Source organism: Alternaria novae-zelandiae (genome assembly GCF_023758075.1).
Source record: "Alternaria novae-zelandiae strain BMP 2774 chromosome Unknown scaffold_6, whole genome shotgun sequence".
Taxonomy (NCBI): Eukaryota; Fungi; Ascomycota; class Dothideomycetes; order Pleosporales; family Pleosporaceae; genus Alternaria; species Alternaria novae-zelandiae.
Window position 1 is genome coordinate 1,137,171 of NW_026056966.1, and position 24,310 is coordinate 1,161,480.

The window sequence follows — 24,310 nt, forward strand, 5'->3', positions numbered from 1 at the left end:
TTAAGATATATTATTACTACCTCTAATATATTAATAGTAATAAGAACCTTAGCTAGCTTTATATTATATACTATTCTTTTATTTAATAAGCTATCTATACTAACTTTTATTACTAAATACTCTACTTAGTACTTTATAAAGAATACACTATAGTTTTCTACTCTTACTACGCTAAGTATACTATACTAGGTAATAAAATGTTTTTCTACTATATTAATTTTAATCTATTATTTACTTACGCTTAAGGTTAAGATATAGATATAATTTAAAAATTAGTCTTAATTAATAATAAGAACTCTTAGAACTATATAGAGGTTTTAGAAAGCTTTTATTAATATATAGAGCTATACTTATAATAGCGTAAAACTACTAAGAAGAATTCTACTAGCCTTATTAAAAGATAGTATAATAATATTAATTAGATATAAGAAGTATAAGTAATAGCGCTAGGCGTAAAGTAGAAGAAGTCTATTTATAGAGAAAAAGACGTTTATATTATCTACTCTATAACGCTCTATAGCTCTATAGAACTAGTAACTAAGATTTATTAAATAATTCTTTTATAGTATATTATAGTACGCTAGAGTATTATAGAGATTCTAGCTATAGAAATATATAATAAAATTTTAAAAGCTTATTATAATCTTATAGTCTCTTCTATAATACTATCTAGATATTATAATAAGTATAGTAGTATTAAGTAGACATTTCTAGTAAATATATATATTAACTTCTTCTTTTAGATTTAGAAGGCTATTCTTACATAAGTTTTCTAGAATAACCTTCTTATATATAAGAAGATTTATAACCTTCTTAGTAAGAATAAGAATAGTATTCTAGAGTATATCTAGAAAGAGTATAAGTATATTATTAAGAAGATTAAGGCACTATAGCTAGTAGTTAAGAAGCTTAAGAAGGCTACTTTTACTAAGAGCGCTAATAGTAAATATCTAAATATTTTCTTTTTTACTAATAAGAGTATATCTTCTTCTTATAAGAGATAGTAGTATATTTAGAATTATAATTATAGTATAAAAGATACTATTAGACATCTTATTAATAAGATTAATATAAAACTAGATATTTATTACTACTTCTATAACGCTACTAATCTTAATACTATATCTACTTCTTTCTCTTTATTTAAGACTTCTTAGGCTTACGCTAGTAGTCTAGCGTTTAGTTTATTATTACTTTTTAGCTTCTTACGCTCTCTAATAATATTACTACTACTAGTTCTACTACTTTCTTTTTAGTTTAAGATACTAATACTAGCTCTATTAGCTTTTACTACTAGCCTATCTAAGCTATATTATAGTAGATAAAATATAAAGTAGACTAGATATACTAGTAACGTTGCTAGTACTTAGATTTTAGATAAGCTTCTTATTTTACCTAAAATCTAACTACTACTTATACTATAGTAGTATATTACTAATATCTCTACTTAATTATTTATTTTACTTTATACTTTCTTTTTTATATTTTCTCTTTATTTTTTCTTTATACTATAAGTAATTAATACGTTCTAGATAGTATAATAGAACTATACTACTAGAAAGAAAAGATTTATACTAGTATATAAGGTGTTCTTATATAAATTAGATCTTTAATAACTTAAGAATTACCTAGAAAGAGAACGTCTTTTAATAAGAGCTTTTTAGAATTATCTACTATTTTATCTTTTACTTATACTTTTTAGTATTAGACTTTTATATAATACTTTAGATAATAGAATCTTTCTATAATAGAACTTTTTTCTACTAAACTAGTATCTACTATGCTTTCTTACCTATACTAATTACTTTACGTTCTTATAGTAATATATCTTTATACTCTCTAATACCTATACACTAGGTTACTACTTTTATAATATTTAGCTAGAGCTTTTTAGAAAGATTTATACTAACTTTTATCTTAATAAACTTAGTAATTATCTTCTAATCTACTTTTTTTACTTTTTTATTTAGTTTATAAGTATAAATAAAAGTATACTTTATAATAATACTCTACTCTTTAGCTTATATACTAAAGCGTAACTTACCTTTTTAAAGTAGTATTATAATATTATTATTTTAGATAATAATATAAATATTAAACTTATACTAAGTTATAAAAAAACTTATAAAGTTATAAAAGACTTTTATAATCTTTATAAGTATTTTAGCTTAGAGAGTATATTAATAGATCTTACTACTATAATTATTTTTAAGTACTATAATTTAGAGCTCTCTATTATAACTAGTAGAAAAGTTAAAAAGATTTTATAAAATTCTTTAATAAAGTCTTAAAGCTTTTTTACGTAGTTATCTAAAGATACACTATTTTATATAAGTAATAGCGTAATACTTATACTTACTTTAGCTTATTCTTTTAATATATATATTATGTATATTTTTAATAAGAGCTTAGAGCGCTTCTAGATCTAGATAGCCTACTTTTATATACTAAAGCTTCTTTAAATTAGACTAAAAAAAGCTTTTTTAGAATTATTATAAGCGCTAGTTATTAGTTATACTTATTATAGTTAGGTAAAACTTTAAAGAATTATATTTAATAAATATAAGCTTATACTTTCTCTTAAGCTTTACTAGTATAAAGTTATTAGTAAGTATTTCTATATAAAGCGTTAAGTCTAACTCTAAGTACTATAGTCTAGCTTTATTAAGAGCTACTTCTAAAATAATATTAATATAGAAACTTTTTATAAGTACTATACTTATTAGAATAAAGTTCTCTATATATAGTTTTCTTTTTCTAGTTAAAGTATTTCTAATTCTTTATATACTATATCTAAGTACTTAGAAAGAAAAGCTTTCTACTTTTATAGTATAAAATTTATATACTTTTATAAAGGTTTTTAGCTTAAGTAGAAATATATTATTAATAAAATATACTACTATTTTATTATCTAAGATAGTACTTATAAAGAGTAAGTAGATATTAAAATTTATAGTAGAGTATATACTACTAATACTTAGCTAACTTATAATAAAAGTAAAGTTAATAAGTATTACTTAAATTAACTCTAGATAAATAGAGTTTAGGCTCTTAATCTATACTTACTATAAAATACTTTATCTCTTTTTATTAAAAGCTCTCTATAAGCTATTATACTTTAAGTTTTTAAGCTTAGTAGTAATTTTAGCTTTAGCTTTATTAGAAAGCTTTAGAAGTTTATCTATAAGCGCTATTTTTAAATACTTATATATAGTAGTAAACTACTTATAGTACTATCTATATAGATAATTTTTCTTAAACTTTTAAAATAAGTTATTATTATTAAAAGCTTATTATAGTACTTTTATAATAGTAAATATACTACTTTTACTAGTAGAGTAAGTAGTATACTCTTAGATTAGTATAGTAAAAATTTTTAATACTTATTTAAAAGTAACCTAAGTTCTACTAATAGTAAAAGCTTTAATAAAGTTCTACTATATAAAGCGCCTCTATTCTAGAGTAAGCTTAATACTAATTACTTCTAAATAGTTCTAAATAGTAAGTATATTATTAACTTTAGTAAGTTTATATACTTTAGCTTAAGCTAAAATATAAAAGTATTTCTATTACTAGCGCTTAGTATTAATATATTCTTATTATACTTTCTAGAAATATACTTTATACTATAAGTATATAAAATTCTTAGTATAGTTCTTTTCTAGAAAAAGCGTAAACTTAAGATATTTAATAAGTAATTATAATATAGCCTTTTTTTTTATAGAAATAAAAAGTATAGTAGAAGCTATAAGCTTTAAACTAATAGTCTAATTAACTTAGTTCTAAAGATATCTAATATAAGTACTTTTTAACTACTATTTTATTACTTATACTTTATACTTTATAATAAATAAGTTATACTTATTAGTATAGAGCTTATTAACTAAAGTATTCTATATAATTACTACTAGCTCTAGAGTAGTTAGAATACTTATCTAGATAGAAGTAGCTATTTTAGTATTAAAGTTAATATTAGCTTAAATTTCTCTACTTAGAGTATAGAATTTAAACTAAGTAAACTACTTAAGCTAATATACTAAGTTAGTAAGTATAAAAGCTTTTATAAAGATTATTATAAAGTTACTTATTATAAGTAATAAAGTAGTACTTTTATAGAAGTGTAAAGATTAGTAATAAAATTAGTATTACTATACTTTATTAAACGTTTTATATCTTAAGTATATAAATATAAAACTATATTATTTTTTTAAAGTACTAAGCTTATAACTATTATATCTAGAAGTATAGAAATAAATAAAATATAAATTATTATATTATAAGCTTACTTAGAAAGCTCTTTTAAGTAGTAAAGCTTTTAAGAGCTTATCTTAATCTATACTAGTATAATTATATACTATACTCTTAAGAAGTATCTAGAGGTATATTCTATAATATATTATAATATTAAAAAAAATTAGTTTATATAAAGTAGGTAAAGTAATAATAAAGTAAACTTACTAATAGTATATAAATAAAAATTATAATAATATTAATTTTATTTAGCTAAAAATTAATACTTTAAATAAGCTATTTATAAAGTATATTACTAGTACTTTTAGTAATACTAAAAAAGTATAGCTTACGCGTATATAAAAGAAAAAAAGTAAAATTAGTACTATAATTATAGCTAATTATAAAAAGCGCTTTAAGCTAAAGTAAATAAATATAAGTTAGTAAAAATAATAAAATACTAAAGTAAAATTATAAGAGAAAACTTACTTAGAAACTAGTATCTTAGTAATAAAATTATATTAAAATATTAGAAATATTAGAGTTTTAACAGCTGTGTCTATAGTTATTAACAGAATCCTGTATTGCCGCGAGACAAGACAACTCAGAGGCGTCTTTCATGCGTACCTAGGTACCGCTAGGCATCCTTCATCTCATTAGAGGATTAATCGGACGCTCTTCGTCTTGGCAAGTAGAATAACACCCTGAACACAGTAACGGCTATGAGATATGACTGCGTAGACGGGAAGGTGCGATCTCATTTAGATGCCAGAGCGAACAAGACACGACATGTCTTCTTCTGCTAATAACTCAATGTATTTGCGTGCGTTCGCACCATGCAGTGAATCGCAATACGAAGCAATGCACAGAGACAGGAATTGGAGTGGGTCGCGATAGGCAAGATAGATTGGCAGGCGTCATTGCACATCATATGCATGTCAGGAATCCAGGAGTTCGAATGGCAACCTCACATTCTACCACATCTCTCTCTCTCTCTCAACCACGTTCCATCGTCTCGAGTTTCCATCGTCACTTTCAAGATGCGGCTGAAGCTACTACTTCTCACGCAACTCGTTGCGACGGCATTAGGCGCGACTACAGTTCCACCCAGTATCTGGAACTACACCTACCCATGGCCAGTGCAGTATTTTGAGTTCACGTCACAACGCGCCAACCTCTCAATGGCTTACATGGATGTACCCTCTCAAAACACCAGCTATGACTCAAACAAGACCATCATGCTTCTCCACGGCAAGAACTTCTGCGGCGCGACATGGGAGGACTCAGCGCGTCGCCTCTCAGCCCACGGATACCGCGTCATTATTCCCGATCAAATCGGCTTTTGCAAGTCGTCCAAACCGCCCGCCTACCAGTTCTCGCTGCAGCAGCTGGCGCGAAACACACATCTCTTGCTACAAAGTCTAGGTGTGGAGTCAACATACGTACTAGGACACTCCATGGGCGGCATGCTAGCCACGCGATTCGCCCTCATGTACCCAGAGCAAACATCCCATCTCATTCTCACAAACCCGATCGGCCTGGAAGACTGGAAAGCACTTGGAGTCCCATGGCGCAATCTCGACGCCTTGTACAAAGACGAGCTGGCCACCAACTACACATCAATCCGAAAATACCAACAGGCTACTTACTACGTCAATACCTGGAAGCCGGAATACGACGTCTGGGTGAATATGCTAGTCTCACTCTATCAAACATCACCCGAAAACATTGACTTTGCGTACAATATGGCGCAGACTACGGATATGGTCTTGACTCAACCGATTGCATATGAGTTTGAGCTTGTACAGCCTAAGACGCTCCTCTTGATAGGAACCAAAGACACGACGGCTATCGGGAAAGCCTGGAGCCCGCCAGAAGTGCAGGCTAAGATAGGGAAATACGAGGTGTTGGGTAAAGAAGCAGCGGCGCGAATCCCAGACGCAGAGCTTATTGAGTTTGAGGAATTAGGCCACAGTCCACAGGTTCAGGACAGTGAGCGATACCATAGCGCGCTGCTAGGGTGGCTGGAGGGGTCTGACTAAACCTGTTGTGGCAGTGCGGATGCGTGAAGCGTGACGTATAATGAATTGAGCAGCAGCAAAAAAAGATAAAAGATCATCGATTTTGATGGACGAAGTCAGTTTCGAACCCAGAGCAAAAATAGATCGCTTCAACCGAAGCCTGTATGTGAACGGATCACACCCTGCACGACAGGGTAGACATGCGAAGGACATACGCTACGGGCCCATCAGATTCTATTGAGATATTAGTAAATTATTGCGTATATACACTACGATACAGTGTTTCAATTGCCTGGAGGTGATGGGTGAGAGCGCGTTTGTTTGTGTGACTGTGAGAACGGGGACGTGCAAACAGTTTCCGCACAGACTAGGTACGTCACGTCGACAGACCGGATGAGCAGACTATCCGAGTGAAAGATACCGCATCACTCGCGCTGTCTCATTGCTCACACATCGCGGGATGAGATGTTCGCTCAGGTGTGTTCAGTGTGTATGTAACCGTCACCGTATGTCCGACTGAGTCACTGGTGTCTCAGGACATCCAGAACGCCCATCTAAAGATCACAGTAACTACAAAATACATTCGATACCTTACCACATACCCTTCTACCCATCCCAAAGCCACTGACATACTGTACGCCCCACTACGCCCCCTCACCAATCCGTCCTCATACTATAATAAAAATTCCCACTAACCTTCCCCAACAAATGATCCCCATACCTCCCCTTCCCATACCCTTCCCTACCCCCCGTCCTCTGCACACACTTCCCCAACGGCTCAACCCACGCCTCAAAATTCGGCTCATAGAAAAACGGCACACTAACCCTATACGCTTCCCCCCTATGAATAACCCGATGTTTAGTACTCTTCCACAACCCATTCGTCCACCGCTCAATCATATCGCCGATGTTGACGACAAACGCACCGGGGAGCGGGTCCGCGTTCAGCCAGGTTGTGCCGTCTTTGAGGAGGACTTGGAGGGAGGAGGGCGTGGGGTCGGTGAGGAGGAGGGTCACGCAACCGTAGTCTGTGTGGGCGCCGCAGGAGAATTGGTCGATGTTATCGTCGCCCGAGATGGGGGTTGTGAGGGGTGGGTAACCGATCATGCGCATCACCCAGAAGGAGTCTGAGCAGTTGCGCAGGAAGATCTCTTCGTCTTGCGTTGATTCTGTTGCGCCTTCACTGGGTGGTGGTCCGAGATCGAGAGCTACGCCCATGGCGTGCACGAGTGCTTCGCCGACTTTCTTGACGCGCGAGATGTACTCTTCGTACACGGGCCGAAGCTGTTCGGGTTTCTCAGGCCATAGATTGACACCTTGAAGGCTCTTGACGCTGCCTGGTCCGCCATCGCCTGGTTCTCTTTTGTCGGCGGGCCAGTCCCGGTACCAGTCAATGGCTTCTTGCATATCTTGCAGTCCACCCGTTACGTTTTCGCCGAGCCCCTGGTAGCCGCGTGCGCCGTCGCCTCCTTCTGGACTGCCGGCGTCGAAGCGCTTGATTTTGTTCTTTTCTTCTAGAGGTAGAGAAAAGAAGTCACGTGCCAAGTTGATGATTTCGTCGAGTTTGGTCGTGGGGATGCCGTGGCCGGTTAGGTAGAAGAAGCCGTAGTTTATGCAGGCGGCGTTTATGGCGGAGGCGGTTGTGGAACGAGCTTCTTGCGAGGAGGAGGGGTCCATGAAGGGGGATATGTCGATTATGGGTAGTCCATCTTTCTGGGCCGCGGCGATGGGCTTATCGTAGCGGGAGCCGGAGTCGGGAGTGGGGTTGAGGTCTGGGGGAGATGTGGATGTGGTGCCATTTGACTGCTTATCTCCTGCTGGACCGGGGGCTGTATCCATATCTGACATTATGTCTTCCTTCAAATGACCGTCTCTTGCTTGGTTCACTGGCACTCTTTCAACTCAATGATGGATGGTTGGATCGTATTCCCTCTGACTCAGACACGATAACGGTCCTAGTAACTCACAATCGATCGTCCTGGAATGAAGTTAGCAGTTACGTTCGATTCTCTATGAGCACTGCGTGTAAATTTCGATGAGGTTGGCGAATCGGTACAAACGTGTGTTGGAGTAGAAAGATCGGGCGGGATGTCGAATGTTCGGATGGCGATGCCTAATCGAGACTAGACGCGGCTATTCTAGGACACGTTCAAGAGACGCAACTATGAGAAATGTGCGTTCAGATCATGCTACGAAGGATTCGGTCCAAATTGATGACTGCACACGGTGTTTTTTCATGGTGCACGTCAATTAGTTTGCTGCCAAACAGTGCATGGCAGCAGGGAGCAGCGTCCAGAGATGCGCGTCTTCACGAATGCAAGCTCAGACGCAAGATCATTCTTACTGTCATCGTGGGTTCATTTCAAGTATAGTGGTATATCGCTCTATCCAGTCACATGTCATGCATCGCATCATGATTAATTTCTATAGATGCACCTGTATCGCATCATCACGCACTGCTAACTAGCAACATACTGTTACCAGTCGTGGTCATTTACATGATGACCTCGTTCGAGACGTCCTGCACAACACGTTAGCACACGCTGAGAACTTATATATTAATTGACTCACCCTCTTAAGCTCCTTGTAGGGCAGGCACACACAGTTTTGCACGCGAACCTCATCAGCAACAGCACACTCCTTTCCGAGAATGGTGATGCTCTGAACCTTGACGCCATTCTTGATGACGCTGGTGGTGTGGCTGGTAACGGGGGTAGGAGTGCCCTCGACACGCGCCCAAGCACCGACCTTGCTGTGCCAGCCGATGATGGTGTACAAGACGCATGCGTCGTGCTTGATCTCGGAATCTTCGAGGACAATGGACTCCTTGACGCGGACACCAGCGCCAATGACGACGCGAGGGCCAATGGAGACGTTGGGGCCGATCTTGGCAGTTGGGTCGATCTGCGCGGAGGGGTGGATGTAGACGGGAGGGAGGATGTTTGCGGAGGGGGCGGCGAGTTCTTCTGAGCCTGCCTGGAAGGCCTTTAGGAGGTACAGAGCATTCGCTGGCACGGCGGAACCAGCGGTCTTGATCTGGCGCCAGAAGTCCTTGGTCTCGAGGACGAAGAACTGCCTGCTGTCGGCGATGTCAGACAGGACGTCCTGCTCCAATCGGATAACAGCATTCTCCTTGTTGTCATCGTCGTCGTCGTTTTGGTAGAAGGAGGATTCGAGGTTCTCGGAGGAGGGGTACGACAGCAGCCGTGGGCGCTCGGTCCGTCGCTTGATGGCGCTGCGGATGGCGGGGAAGATGCACTCGGTCGCGAACAGGTAGACGCCGCAGTTGATGAGGTTGGAGATGTGCGACTCGGGCTTCTCGACGTAGTGGAGCACGCGCTTTGTGTGCGCATCGGAGACAATACATCCGAAGTTGGAGGCGGCGTCGTTGGCGACCCGCGTACCCAGCATTACCGCCTCCGCATCCTTATCCTCGAACAGCTTGAGCATCTCCACCAGCGGGAACGAGGAGCAGACATCGGCGTTGAGCACGAACAGCTTCTCGGGCCTGCCCTTCAGTATGACGTCGCGGAAGTGGTAGAGACCGCCCGCTGTGCCCAATGCCTGGTATTCGCGGAGGTACTTAACGCTCAGGTGCGGCCAGCTGGTCGAGACGGCGTTGATGAACTGCTGGAAGACGGACTCCTCGTAGTAGCCGACGATGAAGACCTCCTTGATCTCGGGGACGTTTGTGATGGCGCGGAAGCAGTGCTCGATTATCGGGTGGCCGGCGATGGGGAAGAGCGGCTGGAGCAGCGTTAGCGGGGATGTCCTGGGGCTGTCTATTTCGCGTCGTCGCGTACCTTGGGCAGTTCCATAGACAGAGGCCTGAAGCGTGTGCCGCGAGAAGGGCCTCCGACCTAGTGCGGTGAGTATACATGGCGGCGTCGGTGTTGTGGGCAGTATCTACCAGAATCACGGCCTTGGTCGAGCCTCCAGACGGAGACTTGGGCCTCATGGAGAGGGAAGGCGGTTGCAGACTCATAGTGGCGTAGTTTTGGGTGTGAAAAAGCAAGCTGGAATCAAGAGATTGTCGGAATGTCTCAAGATCAGAAGAAAGGTGCAGTGAGTGCAATTGCGAATCTGGCCTTCAGGAACGAGTTGGTGGACCCTGGAAATCCAGCCCACGTTGGCGTTGGCGGTGAGGCGCCCTGGCGAATCGGGGCGTCGGCGCATCGTCAGGTGCATGTCGACTTCATCCCTTTTCACACGCCAGCCGTGAGGGAATACGAGCAAGCTAAATCCGTCGCGCAGATACGATGTCACGATGCTACCAATTCTGCTACCAAAATAGTAATTTGGATTTAGTGATAGCTGCTAAGCATATCATCTGTCGAAACCTCCTACCACCTAGGTATACATATTGGGGATTCCCATCAACTCCATGCCACCACTACTTTCCTACGCCAGTCGCAAGCTTCTTGTTCTTCTTGATCAACGCGTTGAGCTTCTTCTCCAACACGTCATGCTCTCTCCTCGCCGCATGCATGGCCTGCTCCGCCTCTTCCATAGTCAGCACACTACCTCTTCCTCGCCTCGTGTTGCCATATCCACCCATCCCAGCTGTCGTCTCAATCGCGTTCATCAGCCCCTGCATATCTAGTCCGCTTCCGCCTCCATTTCCAAAGGTGATGTTGCCGTTGCCGTCAAGGCCGAACTCTTGTGAAGACTGGTAGCCAAGTCCAGCACCCACGAGCGCTTCGAGACCCTGCACAAACACGCCGCCAAGCCTGTCAGCCGCCATCAACCCCATGCCGTCTATCTCTGTGCTCCCCACCGCTCCTCCCTCAACCACTGCTTTGGCCGCTTTGGCTAGTCGGTTCGAGTTGACAGAGATGTTCGCTGTTCCGGCCCCAGGTGCGCCACCAACAGCCGCCATCTCGGGACGTGGCTGGTTTGGCGGTGGGTTGTCCGTCTTCGGGAGAACGTATTGATTCAGATAAGCGCCGGCATCTGCGGGTGTTTGCTGCTGTTGTGGGGGAGGGACCTGGGGCATGGACGCGTCCTGTCCCTGTACCGGTGGCAAGGGAAGGTTCGTCGAACCGAGAAGTCCAGAAGAGTTGTCCAGTCGCGGCATCTGCTGTCCGCCATTGGTGTTCAGCTTCTTACCTGCCTCCTTGAGTGCAGTCGCGATAGCTGGGAGGACGTCATTTGAATGCGCCGAAGTAGTCACACTGTGACCGTGTGCATTCTGCTTACGAGGGTGGAAGCGGGCATGGCCTTTGAGCTCCTCGATATGCTTCTCAAGCTCAAGTGCCTTGTTCTCAAGCTCCTCAGTCAACCCCCAGAAGAACTTGCCGTTGGGTGTAATCAGAGTCCTGGAGTCTGGCTTTGCGTCCTGGCTGTTCAGACGTACTGGCTTCTTCTTCGCAAGCGCCTCGAGGTCGGCTTGGGAAAAGTGCAGCTTCAGATCCGGAGGTGTAGACACATTACCGTTCTGAGTCGAGCGGGTAGCATGGGCGAGTGACGAAGACAACGGTTTGAAGAACTCAAGGGTCGATGCAAGGAGCTCGCCCGTGCGCTGCAAGTCAGCCATGATCGACTGGGCTGAATGTTCCCGCTTCTCCTTGGGCTGTTCGGGCTCCGGCTCCGGTTCAGGCGTTGCTGTTGCCGAGATCTTCGCTGACGAGACTCTCCGTGAGGCCACTGTCGGCACTTCAGGTTGTTCCTCTTCAACAGTAGCTGGCTTGGGCGAGGCTGGCTGACTCTTGAAGGCAGCGGCAATAGGTTTGGCGTTTGTTGTCGGCTTCTTGGCTTTCTTCTTGCGCCCAATGATTGGAGCTTGCATTACCTCAACATCCGACTTGTTGTCTTCCAGTATTTCTTCTTCTATCTGCTTCTTTCGCTCTTGTCTATCCTTCTTGGCTTGTGACTTTGTCTTCTTCCTAACAGGCGCAGTTCCGACCTTACCGCCGATCGGAGGCGGTGAGCTGGCCCTGGAAAATGATGTAGAAGTAACTGAAGCAGTGTCCGATATCATTTCGCTTGGTGTGCCTGGTATATTGACGGAAGCGATACTCGCTTGCCTAGATCGAAGCTTGTCGACCGTTGGGATCTGAGGCAAGGACGGTTGTGATGCCGCCGAAACAGGCGGTGGCACTTCTGTCTTTAGTGTTGCGACGACACGCAAAGTCCTCGGAGCACCCGCGCGCTTGATTGGCGATCCAGTCACCGCTGCGGCGGGACTTGGGGGTACAGAACCAGCTGATGTCGTTGGCACAGAACGACTGCTTTTTGCCTGAGAGTCTGTTTTAGATGAGGTTGGAGCTGGAGAGCCAGCTTCAACCGGCAGTTTAGTTGCTGCTTGAATATCGAGCTTGCCAGGAGGCTGTCGCTTGGTCGAAGCTGGAGGTGTCGCAGTCGCCGCAGGAGTGCGCGCTGTCTCTTTCTGTGGCTCTCTCTTTGGGGTGGTCTGAACTGCAGCTTGAGTCTTCTTAGAAGCACCCTTCGACTTTGGCGTGTCCTTGCTTATCGTCTCCGCCATTGACTTCTTAGCATCTGGGGTCGACTTGGGTGTCTGCATAACTTCTTCTTTCGCTGCTTTTGAGGCCTCTCTGGGTGTGGGTTCCTTGGGTGTCTGGGGAACGACAACTGCTTCCTTGACCGTCGTTCTCGAGGGCGTCGTAGGTACAGGCGAAGGCTTGGAGACTGTGGCCGCACTAGGTGCTGCTGCAGGAGTCGCAGGTTGGATAATCTCACTCTTCTGCTTGCCCTTGGTATTCTTGTTAGGAGTTGAGTTGGGAAGCGGCGTGGCAGGTACAACAGGCACGGCCGGTATGATGGTCGAAGATGTAGTACGGGACATTGGTCGAGATCCAGCACGCGAACGTGACTCTTCAAGGACTGCTTTGGGAATTGCTGGTACTGTGAAGCCAGGCGGTATAGTAGGAGTCGATCGGCGAGGATGCTCGAAGAATTGGCCGCTTAGCGGAGTGCTTGGAGCGGGCCGTGTTGGCTCATTGTCGCTGTCGTTAACAAGTGCATCGACGTTGATAGATGCCTGTTCCTCTACACTCAAAGATCCATCATCTGCAATACTACGTCAGCACTAGAATCTTCAAAGTGTAAATTGACAAAAGCGAGGTCATGATCTAAGTACGGCGGCCGCCAGACGATGGTCAGGATGGGTTGACAAAAGCGTAAGGTACATCATGTTGCAAAGTCGTCTCTCGAACATCTTCGTCACTTGGTGGGCAAGAAAACAGTGAACAGGCCATCTCTCTATTAGAAAGTAAGCATGCCGACATGATGCGGCAGGAGGGGTAGTTACGTACATGCGATGGCCATGACGAAGACGACGAGAGAAGCCAACCTTTGCAGCGGCAGGACAGCGCAATCCACCAAATCATGACAGAAAATGAAGAGAATTGAGAAGGTATAGGTGCCGTGAAGACATGCCGGGGCCATATGCTTTGACAAAATCCGTGCAGTCCAAATCATAACGCCAGGCGATCCAGTGTCGAAGCACTGGATATGTGCCGATGCATTCGCCGTAAATCCGAAACGCCATGCAGCCATCATTGAAGTAAAGTACTAAGACAAAATGTCAAGCCGCGAGGCCGACCCGAGTGCAGAATGAAAGTGACTACCATCGTCCAGCGCCGCCGTAGTTGTTGTTGGAATAGAGCGAAGAGAAACCACCTTGGCCTTGACCATACATGCCCTGCCCGGCCATTCCGCCTTGGTGCAGCCTCGCCTGCAAGATACTCGGGTCTTGGACATCGGCAAGACCGCCACCCCCAGAGGAGGAAGTGTTGGCATGCCTATGCTTCTTGCCCTTTTTCTTGGATTTCTGCGAACCAGACTCCTGGTAAGCTCCAGGCGAAGGTCCATAAGGGAAGCTGAGGAGGCCAGGGGCAGGGGCAGGTGTGGAAGTTGAAGGATGTTGATTAAGGAAAGAAGGAAACATTGACTCACGCTTTCCAGCATCAGCTAGTCTAGCACCACCGTCCATGTTACGGCTGCGGAGCAGGTCCTGATACATAGCATCATTGTTGTTTCTCGCCGTTGCGCCAGCCCCGTAGGGTAGACCACCAGTAGCGAAACCGTGGCCTTGGCCGAACATGCCAGTCCCGCTGACCGGGGGTGTGCCAGTAGGCTTGAGTCCTGGAGGGGGTCCCTGCACGTTGGTGAAGAACTGCCCACTCAACTGCTGATGCTGAGACATGGGGTTGAATTGATTGGCATTCTTGGGCATCATCGAGTTTTGCTGGCTCATCAGCTTCTGGTTTGCGACAGGCTGCACATTCGCAGAAGCGGAAGCGCTGTCGTTGGCGAAGCTGAAGCGTGAAGTGTGCCTGGTGTGGCTAGAGGCATTCTGCTGTTGAGGATGCTGAGCACTTGGCATGTTGTTCAGTAGGCCCGTGGCTTGGGTGCCAGACTTGAAGTTGGAGAGCAACAGCTGCTGCTGTTGCTGTGGTGTAAGGCCTCTGTTGCTCAGTCCCAGGCTGCTGAAGTCCTCGGCCAAAGGCGTGTTCTGTCCGAAAAGGCTGCCTCCAAAACCTTGCTGACCAGGTGGTGCAATCGCGTGTTGATTGAGGTGGTTGGTGCTTGTCTCGGGACCGTCTTCGGGCTCTCCGCCTAGCTGCAAGCTGCCGCCAGCCGTTGCTTCGTTGTCTTCACGCTCAGCAGCTGGGGCTTGCTGGGACGCTGCCTTTGCTACAGCAACAGCTTCCGCTTCAGCCTCGCGCTGCAGTGCCAGTTCCTTCTCCTTCTTTTCTTTGATGGCACGACGCTTAGCACCGCCATTGGGATCCAGGAGTTGAGGAAACTCGGTGACAGCTTTCAGTTCTTCCTCAGATAGAACGGCGCTCGAGAACACGAACTTGAAGTCTGGCGAGCAGATGACCTTCAGTAAATCGTGAATACCATTGTCGCGGGGCTTCGGCGGTCGGGCAGCGGGTGCGGGTGTCGGAGCAGGCGGCGGGGTTGCAGCCTTCGATGCTTGTGCAGCCTTCTCCTTTTCCCTCTCTTTCTCCTTTTCTTTTTCTTTTTCCTTGTCCTTGCCCTTCTTCTTTGGTGGCTCAGCTGCCTTCGATGGCTTGGGTGGTTGCGCGGGGACAGCATTCGTGACCATGGGACTGGCGTTGTTCGAAGCGACCGTGGAGCGGCTGGCTCGGCGTTCCAGCAATGCCTTGCTTCCCCAGCTAGCGGTTGCAGGCAAACCGGGTGCCTCGTGTATCGAGCTCGACGTATCGGTACTATCCTGTCGATGCATCGGGATCGCGGCAGCGACAGCGGGACCCTGGTGGGCGGGGGGCGCGGCTCGCGAAGTAGACGATTGCGACGGTTGTTGCGTCTGGATTGAGTTCATCATGGAGAGATCTTGGCGAGTGAAACTGTCGTTGTCTTCGCCGGGTTCGTGCAAGAACATGCAATTGCGGTTATTGCAGGTCTCGCCGCGGAGATACGCTGAACAGTACTTTGTAGTACCAAATTGAGCTCTGCAAGAGACGTGAGCTTGTTACATGACACGTGTGCATGGATAGAGATTCACATACCTTAACGTCCTCTCGCCATTCTGAGAACCGTCGACAGCATTGATGCACTTCTCTGCATCTTCCTTGCGAGCGAATGTCACATAAACACCCACCGACTGTTGATGCTGCGCGTTCTCCTTGGCTTTGCTGACGACGATCTTGAGGATCTTGCCGTATTGGCCGAAATAGTCGTCCCCACGAAGAGTCTTGAGCAGTTCGTCTTCGCGTATCGTCGGCGTGAGACCGGTCACGTATACGAGGTTCTTCTGGACGACACGCAGACCCGACAGATGCTTGCGGCTGAGAGAGTCGGCTTCGGCCTTTTGTGCTTCCTTCTGTCGTATCTGCGCGTTCTTCTTGGCCTTTTGCGCGATGAGCTGCTTGTGTTGTGCCATCCTGGGCAGTGTCAGATGTGTTTAGAGATGGAAGGTGCAGGGGACCCACTCTTCGGGGGAGATGGTCTTCCACTCGATCGTGGAGTCATCGTAGGGGCGGCGGCAGGCGGGACACAGTCCGTTCATGGTCGTCTTGATGTTGTTGTAGCAGAACTGACATATCTGGCACGTGGGTCAGCATGGGACTCGAGATGGTTCACCGAGTTTTGGCACAAAGGCGTACTTGGTAGCCGCATGGGCAGGGGCGGAAGTTCCTGTCCGAGAGGTCGAACTCTTCGACACAGAGCGGGCAGCACTCCTCCTCGTCATCGTCGACGAACTGGTCCTGCTGCAGTCGAGACATGGTGTGTATGGTTGCGATGTGTTGTTGAGAGCGGGTGGCGCCCAAAGTAGAGATACGTGGGGTGAGACGAGACCTGGGGGGTCGGGACGAGAGGTCAGTAAGGAAACCGCGGAAGTACAAATAAACGCCGGCCGGAGTGTCGCTGTCGCTGGAAGAGGGATCCACAGGAGGTGATGGGGGTTAAGAGGCTGCACCTGCGCGATGGCACACCAGGTTCCGCTTAACGCTAGCGACTTACATAAGCGCGCATTTGCGGGTGGGAGCTGCGAACTCGACGACGTCGACGACATCACCACCCGCAGTCGCCTTCACCTGCTACATCGCGTAGCCTCACCACTCCCTCACCGCACACAATGGCTATGCGGCTAGCTGTAGGCCGGCCATTGGGCGCCGCCGTCCGCGCCTCGGGCTCCTCCCGCCATGCAGTTCGCACCTTTGCCTCCACGGCTCTCCGGGCAAAGGAAGTCGCGGGTCCCGAATCGGAAACGCCAAACATGAGGGTGCGCATGTCACATGATATGGCGAAGACGTGGTTTCTAATGTAAACGCAGTTTGCCCCCCGCGACGAGACCGTTACGCTCAAGCGCGCCATCGTAAACCCGGCCGACCATTACAAAGAGAAGGGCGAGGCTCTGCACAAGTATGGGCAGTACATCATGTCATGTCTGCCCAAATACGTCCAGCAGTATGTCAATTCACACCTGGCAGTGAACTACCGTCTGACCCTACCCAAGGTTCTCCGTATGGAAGGATGAGTTGACCATCTACGTCCCGCCCGCCGGCATCATCCCCACCTTCACCTTCCTCAAGTACCACACCGCCGCGGAGTACACACAAATCTCAGATATCACCGCCGTCGACTACCCCACCAAGGACCAGCGTTTCGAGGTCGTCTACAACATGCTCAGCATCCGTCACAACTCGCGCCTGAGGGTCAAGACGTACGCGGATGAGGCCACCCCAGTACCCAGTCTGTGCGATCTCTACGATGGTGCCAACTGGTACGAACGTGAGGTCTACGATCTGTTTGGTGTCTTCTTCGTTGGACACCCGGATCTGAGGCGAATCATGACCGACTACGGTTTCGACGGCCACCCACTGCGAAAGGACTTCCCCATGACTGGATACACTGAGATCCGATACGACGAGGAGAAGAAGAGGATTGTCGTAGAACCCCTGGAGATGACACAGGCTTTCAGAAACTTCCGTGGTGGTTCATCAGCCTGGGAGCAGGTCGGTCCTGGTGACGATCTTAAGCCGGAGAACGTAAGCTATCCTGCATCCTACTCTCTCGATGCAGCCTCTAATATGCACGCAGTTCAAGCTCCCTACGCCAAAGCCAGAGCCTCCCAAAGAGGGAGAGCAAAAGAAATAGAAGGTTTAGAGCATTTGGATTGTATATACCTGCGAATGAACGTGATTGTACAACATCCGATGGTCCACAACGTGTACCCACTGCTGTGATGATTTGCTCGGTGTAGTTGCTTCACTTGTCGGCGCTTTTGAGTCTGCACAATCCAGATTGCACGTCGGAGTAAGATTCACAAAACTTTCATATGGGATTAGCCATGCTAGGCACGTGTCCGACTGCTGCAGCCCGATCGCGTCTCGTATTTCGTATTTGAAGTCTCGATGTTCATGCCAAGCAGATCTCGCATTTCCCCGCCCAATCAGGGAAGCGCCTAGCACTGCACCTTCCTCCGTCAGTTCCCACTTGTCGGGTAAACATCGGTACCCGCTAGACAACGTCTTGCATGATCTGCCGTAGTATGGCTTGATGTGTAAGACGAACCACCATAGCTACCCATAGGAAGTCAAATCTTGCACGTTCTCACCCGGAACAGTACCCCGCTTTCCCCGGCTGCATCACAAGATGCCGACATCCCAGGATGAAGAGGCTTCGGGGTAATCTCCTTTGGTATCCTCAGTGGGCTCTCTCCACAGCCATCACAATCATCCAGCTGTATCATACCGACGTTCTACCGTACTTCCGACTTCCCGCCAATCGCATGCGTTACCATACTTTAGCAGTAATCGCCGTCGTCACACCCGTAGAGCTGTCTTGCATCACTGCGCCAAGGTATAAATACAATCAGGATTCCATAGATTAACATGCATCACCAAGATGAAGTCCTCCATTCTCTCTTTCCTCGCAGCCACAGCCACAGCCGCAGTCACCATGTCCAACACGACTACCACAACCATCAAGCCTTTCAGCCTCTCGGCACCACCAAACACTGACATCTGGCGCAAGCCTCCCATGCACAACGCCTTCAATGCATCGACCTACCCAGAGCAGCTCCCAACCTACACTCTGAAGAACTTCCAGCGAGCGCAGCTGTCGTTCGAGCTTCCACCGTCTGACCAACTCCGCCAATACGATCAAGCCGGCCTCTTACTGCACGTCACCAAGCCAGGTGTTCCAGACAACCAAACCAAATGGATCAAGACTGGTATCGAGTTCTACTACGGAAAGCCGTATGTGGCGACCGTGGGCTGTGATGCTTGGGCTGACTGGTCACTCACACCTATGCCTGAGTTCAAGAACGGTACTATGCCCGGCGCCACCATTGAGGCGAGAAGGGAGAGCGATGCGCTCGGCAACAGTCTTTGGATTTACTGGATTATCAAGGATGAGGCTGGCAAGGAGGTCAGCAGGCAGCCATTGAGGGAGGTCACCTGGGTCCTTGCTGAGGAGTACGAGCGATGGAGCGTGAGTATCGCAGGATACGTTTGTCGCCCGACCACGGCAGGTGGCGATGGGATGCTTGAGGCGGAGTTCAAGGACGGCCTGGAGATTGAGACTCTCAATCACGCGTAAGGGGAGGGTGCAAGCTGGGCGTTTGTTCTGGTACGTGATATCGTCACCTGCGGTTGCGATAGTACCTGACTGACAAACAGTAGATGGTTTATAAGTCGCAGTGACGCGTGAATAGCCAGTAAATATCTCAATCTGATATCGTTTACCTCCATATATACGAACTTCCCCGCACATATCTTGCTCAATAAGGCTATCAAATCCATATCTTGCGACTGCAGTGAGCACAATATGACCCAAGTCTGCTTCCAGGAGAGTCAAGTGAGCTATCACTGGCTCCTGAAAAGAGTCAGCCGAGCGTAAGCGACAGTGTCTCTCATTCATTGAGCAAAACACAAACTCACTGCGCCTGCCTAGAGAGCACTGACCTCTGGGCTATATATCCTCATCGATTTTGATTTCTTGATCCGCACTCCCTCTTCGACAAGAACAGTCGTCTGATTCAATACCCTCTACGATTTCGCGACAATGGTCAACGTTCAGTTACACTGCCCGTCCACGAAGAAGACCGTCGAGGACTTCTTCGTCACACCGTTCCAAACTCTCGAGCAAGTTCTACCAAGTGTACGACTTGCCCTCGACATCAAGTATGCCGCGATATATACCACAGAGGCTAAGCGCATCACGGAACCGAGTACTCTCCAAGAAGACCAGCGGGTGCTGGTAGCAGCTAGTGCGAAAGAGATCATGTTGCCTGATGCACCGTACGAATGGACTCTCTACGACGGCGAGGAAGGCGACGACGTTGACATGAACGTCGAGTGCTACGGCCTAGAGTGGGTAGTAAGTATACGTTGTTCTTTCTTCACCTCAAAGGAACGTCACTGACTGGAGTGTAGGAGCTATGCGACCACGACAAGTGCCTGCACATCACCAGTCTGAACAAGCAGAAGCCCACAACTCGCAACAAGCTTCGTATCACCCGCGAGTACAAGCCTGTCGAGGCCGACATCGAAGCCTTGAATTCCACGACTTCAACTTCTGCACGCGTTGCCGAAGACGAGGGTCACATCGAGAAGTGCTGGGGCATCACCGTCGAGCACTTCTTACCTACATCGATGAAGCCTGCGGCCGCCAAGTCCAGTTCGAAGTCTTGCGATCCTTCCACACTGGCTGTCCTTAGTATCCTGGCAGGCTTCACTCAGGGCCAATCTCGTCTCGTCCTAGAGGTCCTCGAAGAAGCGGTTGCTCTTCGCACTGGAGAGGATCAGGGTGAGGACAAGGATCCCGCTTTGCAGAAGCAAGACGTTCTTAACGCGATCACCATGATTTACGAACGCGCTGAAGTCATTGAGGCCAAGCTGATCAAGGGCAAGGGTGCGAAAGGAAAGGGAAAGGGGAAGAGGAGGCCCTCGAAGGGCACTCCGAAGAAGCTTGGCGCTATGTCGAGTTGAGTGAAGTGATAGATGGACGAGGCGGCTACTTTATGAGCCTGGTATTCACATGGAGTTACTTGAAGGAGCGAGGGTATACCCGGAGTGTTTTGAAAGTCATATTGGGGATGAGAAGTGTTACCCAGACGGCTACATTGGTTTGTACGGTATACATCAACTACGGAAGATACTCATGTAGCTGGGAAGACAGGCTACAGAGTACAATTGCAATGGATCTATCAAGTTTGTGTTTGTCCACCAACTGTCTTCATTACCAACAAGCAGATATGTCAGGATATGTATACTTGTATCTTCCATACATCCCCTCTCAGATCTTCGACATTTCTCCTCGCTCAGACGATCAAATCATGTCAGGACAATCATCACCAGGTGCACAACCAACAAGTGCGCAAGCTACGGAAGAGCCCGCCATCTCTAGTAAGTTCAACTCCAAGACTATTCCACAAGAAAGACGTACCAGCTCTCTGACCAAGCAGGCCAATGGCTTCTAGACAAGCTCAAGAAGAAGTCCCGTCAAGACAGAGAAGATTGTACGTCCACTACCCAGCTCACTCTCTTTCCACCAACCATCTCACTGAATCTACCACTCTACCTCCCCATACCCCAACTCCCCATCCTTCCAGACCATCCTAACGCACCCACAGACCTCCGTATCCTCCGCTTCCACGTCAAAGAAAGCGCTGCAGAGAATGCATTGCAACAAGCACGCAACACCACAGTCTCCGAATTCGTACTACAGAAACTTCAGAAACTTGAAGGTGAACACCCCGAACACGAGGTCGATGCGGCGAGGGAGTATGAGAGAATGACGAGGTGGAAGCTGCTAGTTGAGAAGGCTGTCGGCGATGCTAAACATGAGGGGTTGATGGAGTTGGTGAAGAGGGTTGAGGAACTGATTGAGGGTGATGCAGATGGACAGGCTGGGGTTTGATGATGCGGGTTTGTGACGGTCAGGGGGCGAAAGACGAGACTAGTGAGACGGAGATCTAGATGATGCACGAGTCCAGTGAGTTTGGGGTCTGTATGCCGCTTGCCTCGATAAACCACGTCGCGAGGAGCAAGCTACAAAGCCCATCGAATCCATCGAGTTTGTAGCTGTGTACCAAGCACCTCAGGTACTACCAAATAATTGTCACCGATACAAGCACGACCACATATATCAGCGTCAGATCTTTTCCAACATCTGTACTCCATCTCATACACACCTACCTAGGTAGAAGACAGCATCCCGAACGCATCGCTCAAGTATCTCCAAACGAATCGACCAGCATGTCCGAACAAGAACAGCCACCAGGCCCGCAAATCTACATGTCCCAAGGGGATAAGTTCTCTAGTAACGAAGCCCCCAAAGCCCCTTCTTAGAAAAGTCAACGACTTGCTAACTCGATACCATGAAGCGGTGACGGAATACCTAGATTTCCTCCAAACCCAGTCACGACGTCCCAAAGAAGAATGTACGCACACCCACACCCCAGACGGGCTCCTTCTCTGCAACCGTCACTTACGTGTACATTTTGACACTTGTATAGGCCTGACCGTCCTGAAGAAGTCCATTGACAAGAGCGTGAGACGTGTAGCTGAACATCGTGAACGCGACGAATTAGTCATAGAACTCGCTCAGTCAGGGGTCGAGGCTATGGAAGAAGGAGAAGAACGAAAGCACGAGGTGGAGAAGCTCGAGTTTAAGAAGAAAAAGAGAATGTTTGAGTCGTTGGTGGATGCTGCCATGCATGACGGCTTACAGAAGTTGACCGGTGCGGTCGAGGAAATTGTGCAGAATCATGTGCCGAATGAGAACGACGCTCCTCAATCGTAGATGGAAAGAGTTGGCTAGGTTTGTAGTTTGCGAACTCTTTGTCTTGATTGACCGACGTAGTAAATAGCAAACAGTGCCATCACATATATTCCGGCAGTGCGATACTTCTTTGCTCAGAATCTCTATCACTCTTCTATCAGTCAGCTCTCCCTCAGTCATGAACTCACATCTGACCTCTGTATCTAAAATGCGGCATGCGAGAAGCGTCAACGACTTGCGAAAAGCGCCAACAATGGTTACAGATGCAGAGCCCCTAAACCCACACGTTCGTCCAAACATATCCAGTGAGTGCTACCGCAACGTCCTTTTCCGAGAAGAAAACAGCAGACTAACGAACAAAAAACAACAGGCTTATGGTTCACTTCCACTCTCCCCAAAAAGAGTCTCAAAGATCGAAATGCCTGTACGTGCCTAGCTCCCCTCTTCTTCCTCACCCTATAATCGTTCTTTTACCTACCCCTGCCTGGATGTTGCTCGCTTCCCTTTACCATCTCACGCAGCTCACCTCATAGCTACTGGTGGAGCTCGAATCTTCTGACACGCATACAGATGAACGTACCCTTCGCTACTATATCCAAGACAGCATTGTCGAGAGAAAATCAATCACTGACAAATCCGACGATTACATCAAACGGGAAGAGGATCGTGTCGAAGATCTGGAAGAGCAGCTAAAGCGTGCGAAGGGGAAACTAGAGGAAGAGAGGCGACAGATCGAGCTCGAGAAGGCAGTACATGATACTAAGCACGAAGGCTTGGTGGAGTTGCTGAGCAAGGTCGACCAAACGTTGTTTCGAAAATCTTAGAGTGGGAGGAAACAGCGGGTTTGCGGTTTGTCGACCTACCAGTCATGTCACCAATCGACGAGTTTTATAGCAAACCGCACGCGTCCTATACATGCATGACACTACGCTCTCTTATTAGCAGTATCCTAGATCCGTCGTTCTTCTACCAATCCGCTATTGCACCTTGATCCACCAAACACCTTCCCACATCTCCATCCCAGCACCCTCTTCACAAACCGAAACCAAAATGTCCGACGAGGAAGAAGCCCCACTCCCCGCAACCATCGAGATCAACAGTAGGCAACCTTCCCTCCTCAATCTTGCAGAACCGCTACCTTAGCCATAAGAAAGTGCCAGCTAACCAACCCCTCTTCAATAGCAGCATGGTTCCTATCCAAACTCCCACAGCTGTCGTTTGAAGACAGACACGAATGTAAGTAACCATCACCATGTTACCTACGTATTCCAACACAGCCAAAATACGCTACTAATCCAACCTAATCCTTACACAGACAACGGCGTTCTCATCCGTAACATCGAAGCCATGATGAAAGAGTTGGGATTGCCCGACCCTGATCACCACGCCGCCAATGTGAACGCCGATGCTGAAGTCGTGGCAGCAAGGAGATTAGTTGCGGAAATGAAGGAGCTGCAGGAGCTTGCGGAAGAACGTTTGGGATTGCCCGACCCTGATCACAACGCCGCCAATGCGAACGCCGATGCTGAAGTCGTGGCAGCAAGGAGATCAGTTGCGCAAGCGAAGGAGCTGCTGAGGCTTGCTGATGAACGTTTCCATCGTGTGCATGATATATCCATTGCTCTGGGTCAGGAAAAGGGTAGGAAGATTGGAGCCTTGCGTACGCTGATGAAGAAGACTAAAGAGGCTATGAAGAAGACTAAAGAGGCTATGCGGGAGGAGGGGTGGACAGATCTTGGGGAGGCAAGTGAAGAACATGGTGACAGCTCTGATAGTAGCTGATTTCCAGGCTGTAAAAGAGCCTGGTGATATGTAGATTTGGTAGATGATGCCTT

The 24,310-nt window shown here is 46.7% G+C and overlaps 9 protein-coding genes across 9 annotated transcripts; 6 read left to right on the top strand and 3 right to left on the bottom strand.

Moving 5' to 3' along the window:
- Positions 1-5,270: 5,270 nt before the first annotated feature.
- J4E88_003888 (uncharacterized protein) lies at positions 5,271-6,272 on the top strand (the record flags this gene model as incomplete). Its single annotated transcript, XM_049397536.1, has 1 exon — positions 5,271-6,272. One exon carries the CDS (start codon positions 5,271-5,273, stop codon positions 6,270-6,272), a length of 1,002 nt encoding a protein of 333 aa, XP_049256924.1.
- Positions 6,273-6,905: 633 nt separating this feature from the next.
- On the bottom strand, positions 6,906-8,099 carry J4E88_003889 (uncharacterized protein; the record flags this gene model as incomplete). The annotated part of the gene is made up of 1 exon (XM_049397537.1): positions 6,906-8,099. The coding sequence occupies one exon, from the start codon at positions 8,097-8,099 to the stop codon at positions 6,906-6,908; it is 1,194 nt and encodes a 397-aa protein (XP_049256925.1).
- A 646-nt stretch (positions 8,100-8,745) lies between these two features.
- On the bottom strand, positions 8,746-10,236 carry J4E88_003890 (uncharacterized protein; the record flags this gene model as incomplete). The annotated part of the gene is made up of 4 exons (XM_049397538.1): positions 8,746-8,772; positions 8,823-9,998; positions 10,055-10,111; positions 10,162-10,236. 4 exons carry the CDS (start codon positions 10,234-10,236, stop codon positions 8,746-8,748), a joined length of 1,335 nt encoding a protein of 444 aa, XP_049256926.1.
- Positions 10,237-10,644: 408 nt separating this feature from the next.
- Positions 10,645-16,468, bottom strand: J4E88_003891 (uncharacterized protein; the record flags this gene model as incomplete). Its single annotated transcript, XM_049397539.1, has 5 exons — positions 10,645-13,280; positions 14,169-15,694; positions 15,752-16,126; positions 16,175-16,287; positions 16,349-16,468. 5 exons carry the CDS (start codon positions 16,466-16,468, stop codon positions 10,645-10,647), a joined length of 4,770 nt encoding a protein of 1,589 aa, XP_049256927.1.
- Positions 16,469-16,821: 353 nt separating this feature from the next.
- Positions 16,822-17,843, top strand: NUO31 (NADH-ubiquinone oxidoreductase 30.4 kDa subunit, mitochondrial; the record flags this gene model as incomplete). Its single annotated transcript, XM_049397540.1, has 4 exons — positions 16,822-16,968; positions 17,020-17,153; positions 17,203-17,734; positions 17,787-17,843. The coding sequence occupies 4 exons, from the start codon at positions 16,822-16,824 to the stop codon at positions 17,841-17,843; spliced, it is 870 nt and encodes a 289-aa protein (XP_049256928.1).
- A 750-nt stretch (positions 17,844-18,593) lies between these two features.
- J4E88_003893 (uncharacterized protein) lies at positions 18,594-19,289 on the top strand (the record flags this gene model as incomplete). Its single annotated transcript, XM_049397541.1, has 1 exon — positions 18,594-19,289. One exon carries the CDS (start codon positions 18,594-18,596, stop codon positions 19,287-19,289), a length of 696 nt encoding a protein of 231 aa, XP_049256929.1.
- A 465-nt stretch (positions 19,290-19,754) lies between these two features.
- J4E88_003894 (uncharacterized protein) lies at positions 19,755-20,680 on the top strand (the record flags this gene model as incomplete). Its single annotated transcript, XM_049397542.1, has 2 exons — positions 19,755-20,069; positions 20,126-20,680. The coding sequence occupies 2 exons, from the start codon at positions 19,755-19,757 to the stop codon at positions 20,678-20,680; spliced, it is 870 nt and encodes a 289-aa protein (XP_049256930.1).
- Positions 20,681-21,027: 347 nt separating this feature from the next.
- Positions 21,028-22,496, top strand: J4E88_003895 (uncharacterized protein; the record flags this gene model as incomplete). The annotated part of the gene is given in 4 exon segments (XM_049397543.1): positions 21,028-21,097; positions 21,115-21,210; positions 21,304-21,582; positions 22,210-22,496. The coding sequence occupies 4 exon segments, from the start codon at positions 21,028-21,030 to the stop codon at positions 22,494-22,496; spliced, it is 732 nt and encodes a 243-aa protein (XP_049256931.1).
- A 1,029-nt stretch (positions 22,497-23,525) lies between these two features.
- Positions 23,526-24,257, top strand: J4E88_003896 (uncharacterized protein; the record flags this gene model as incomplete). Its single annotated transcript, XM_049397544.1, has 2 exons — positions 23,526-23,574; positions 23,791-24,257. 2 exons carry the CDS (start codon positions 23,526-23,528, stop codon positions 24,255-24,257), a joined length of 516 nt encoding a protein of 171 aa, XP_049256932.1.
- Positions 24,258-24,310: the final 53 nt, after the last annotated feature.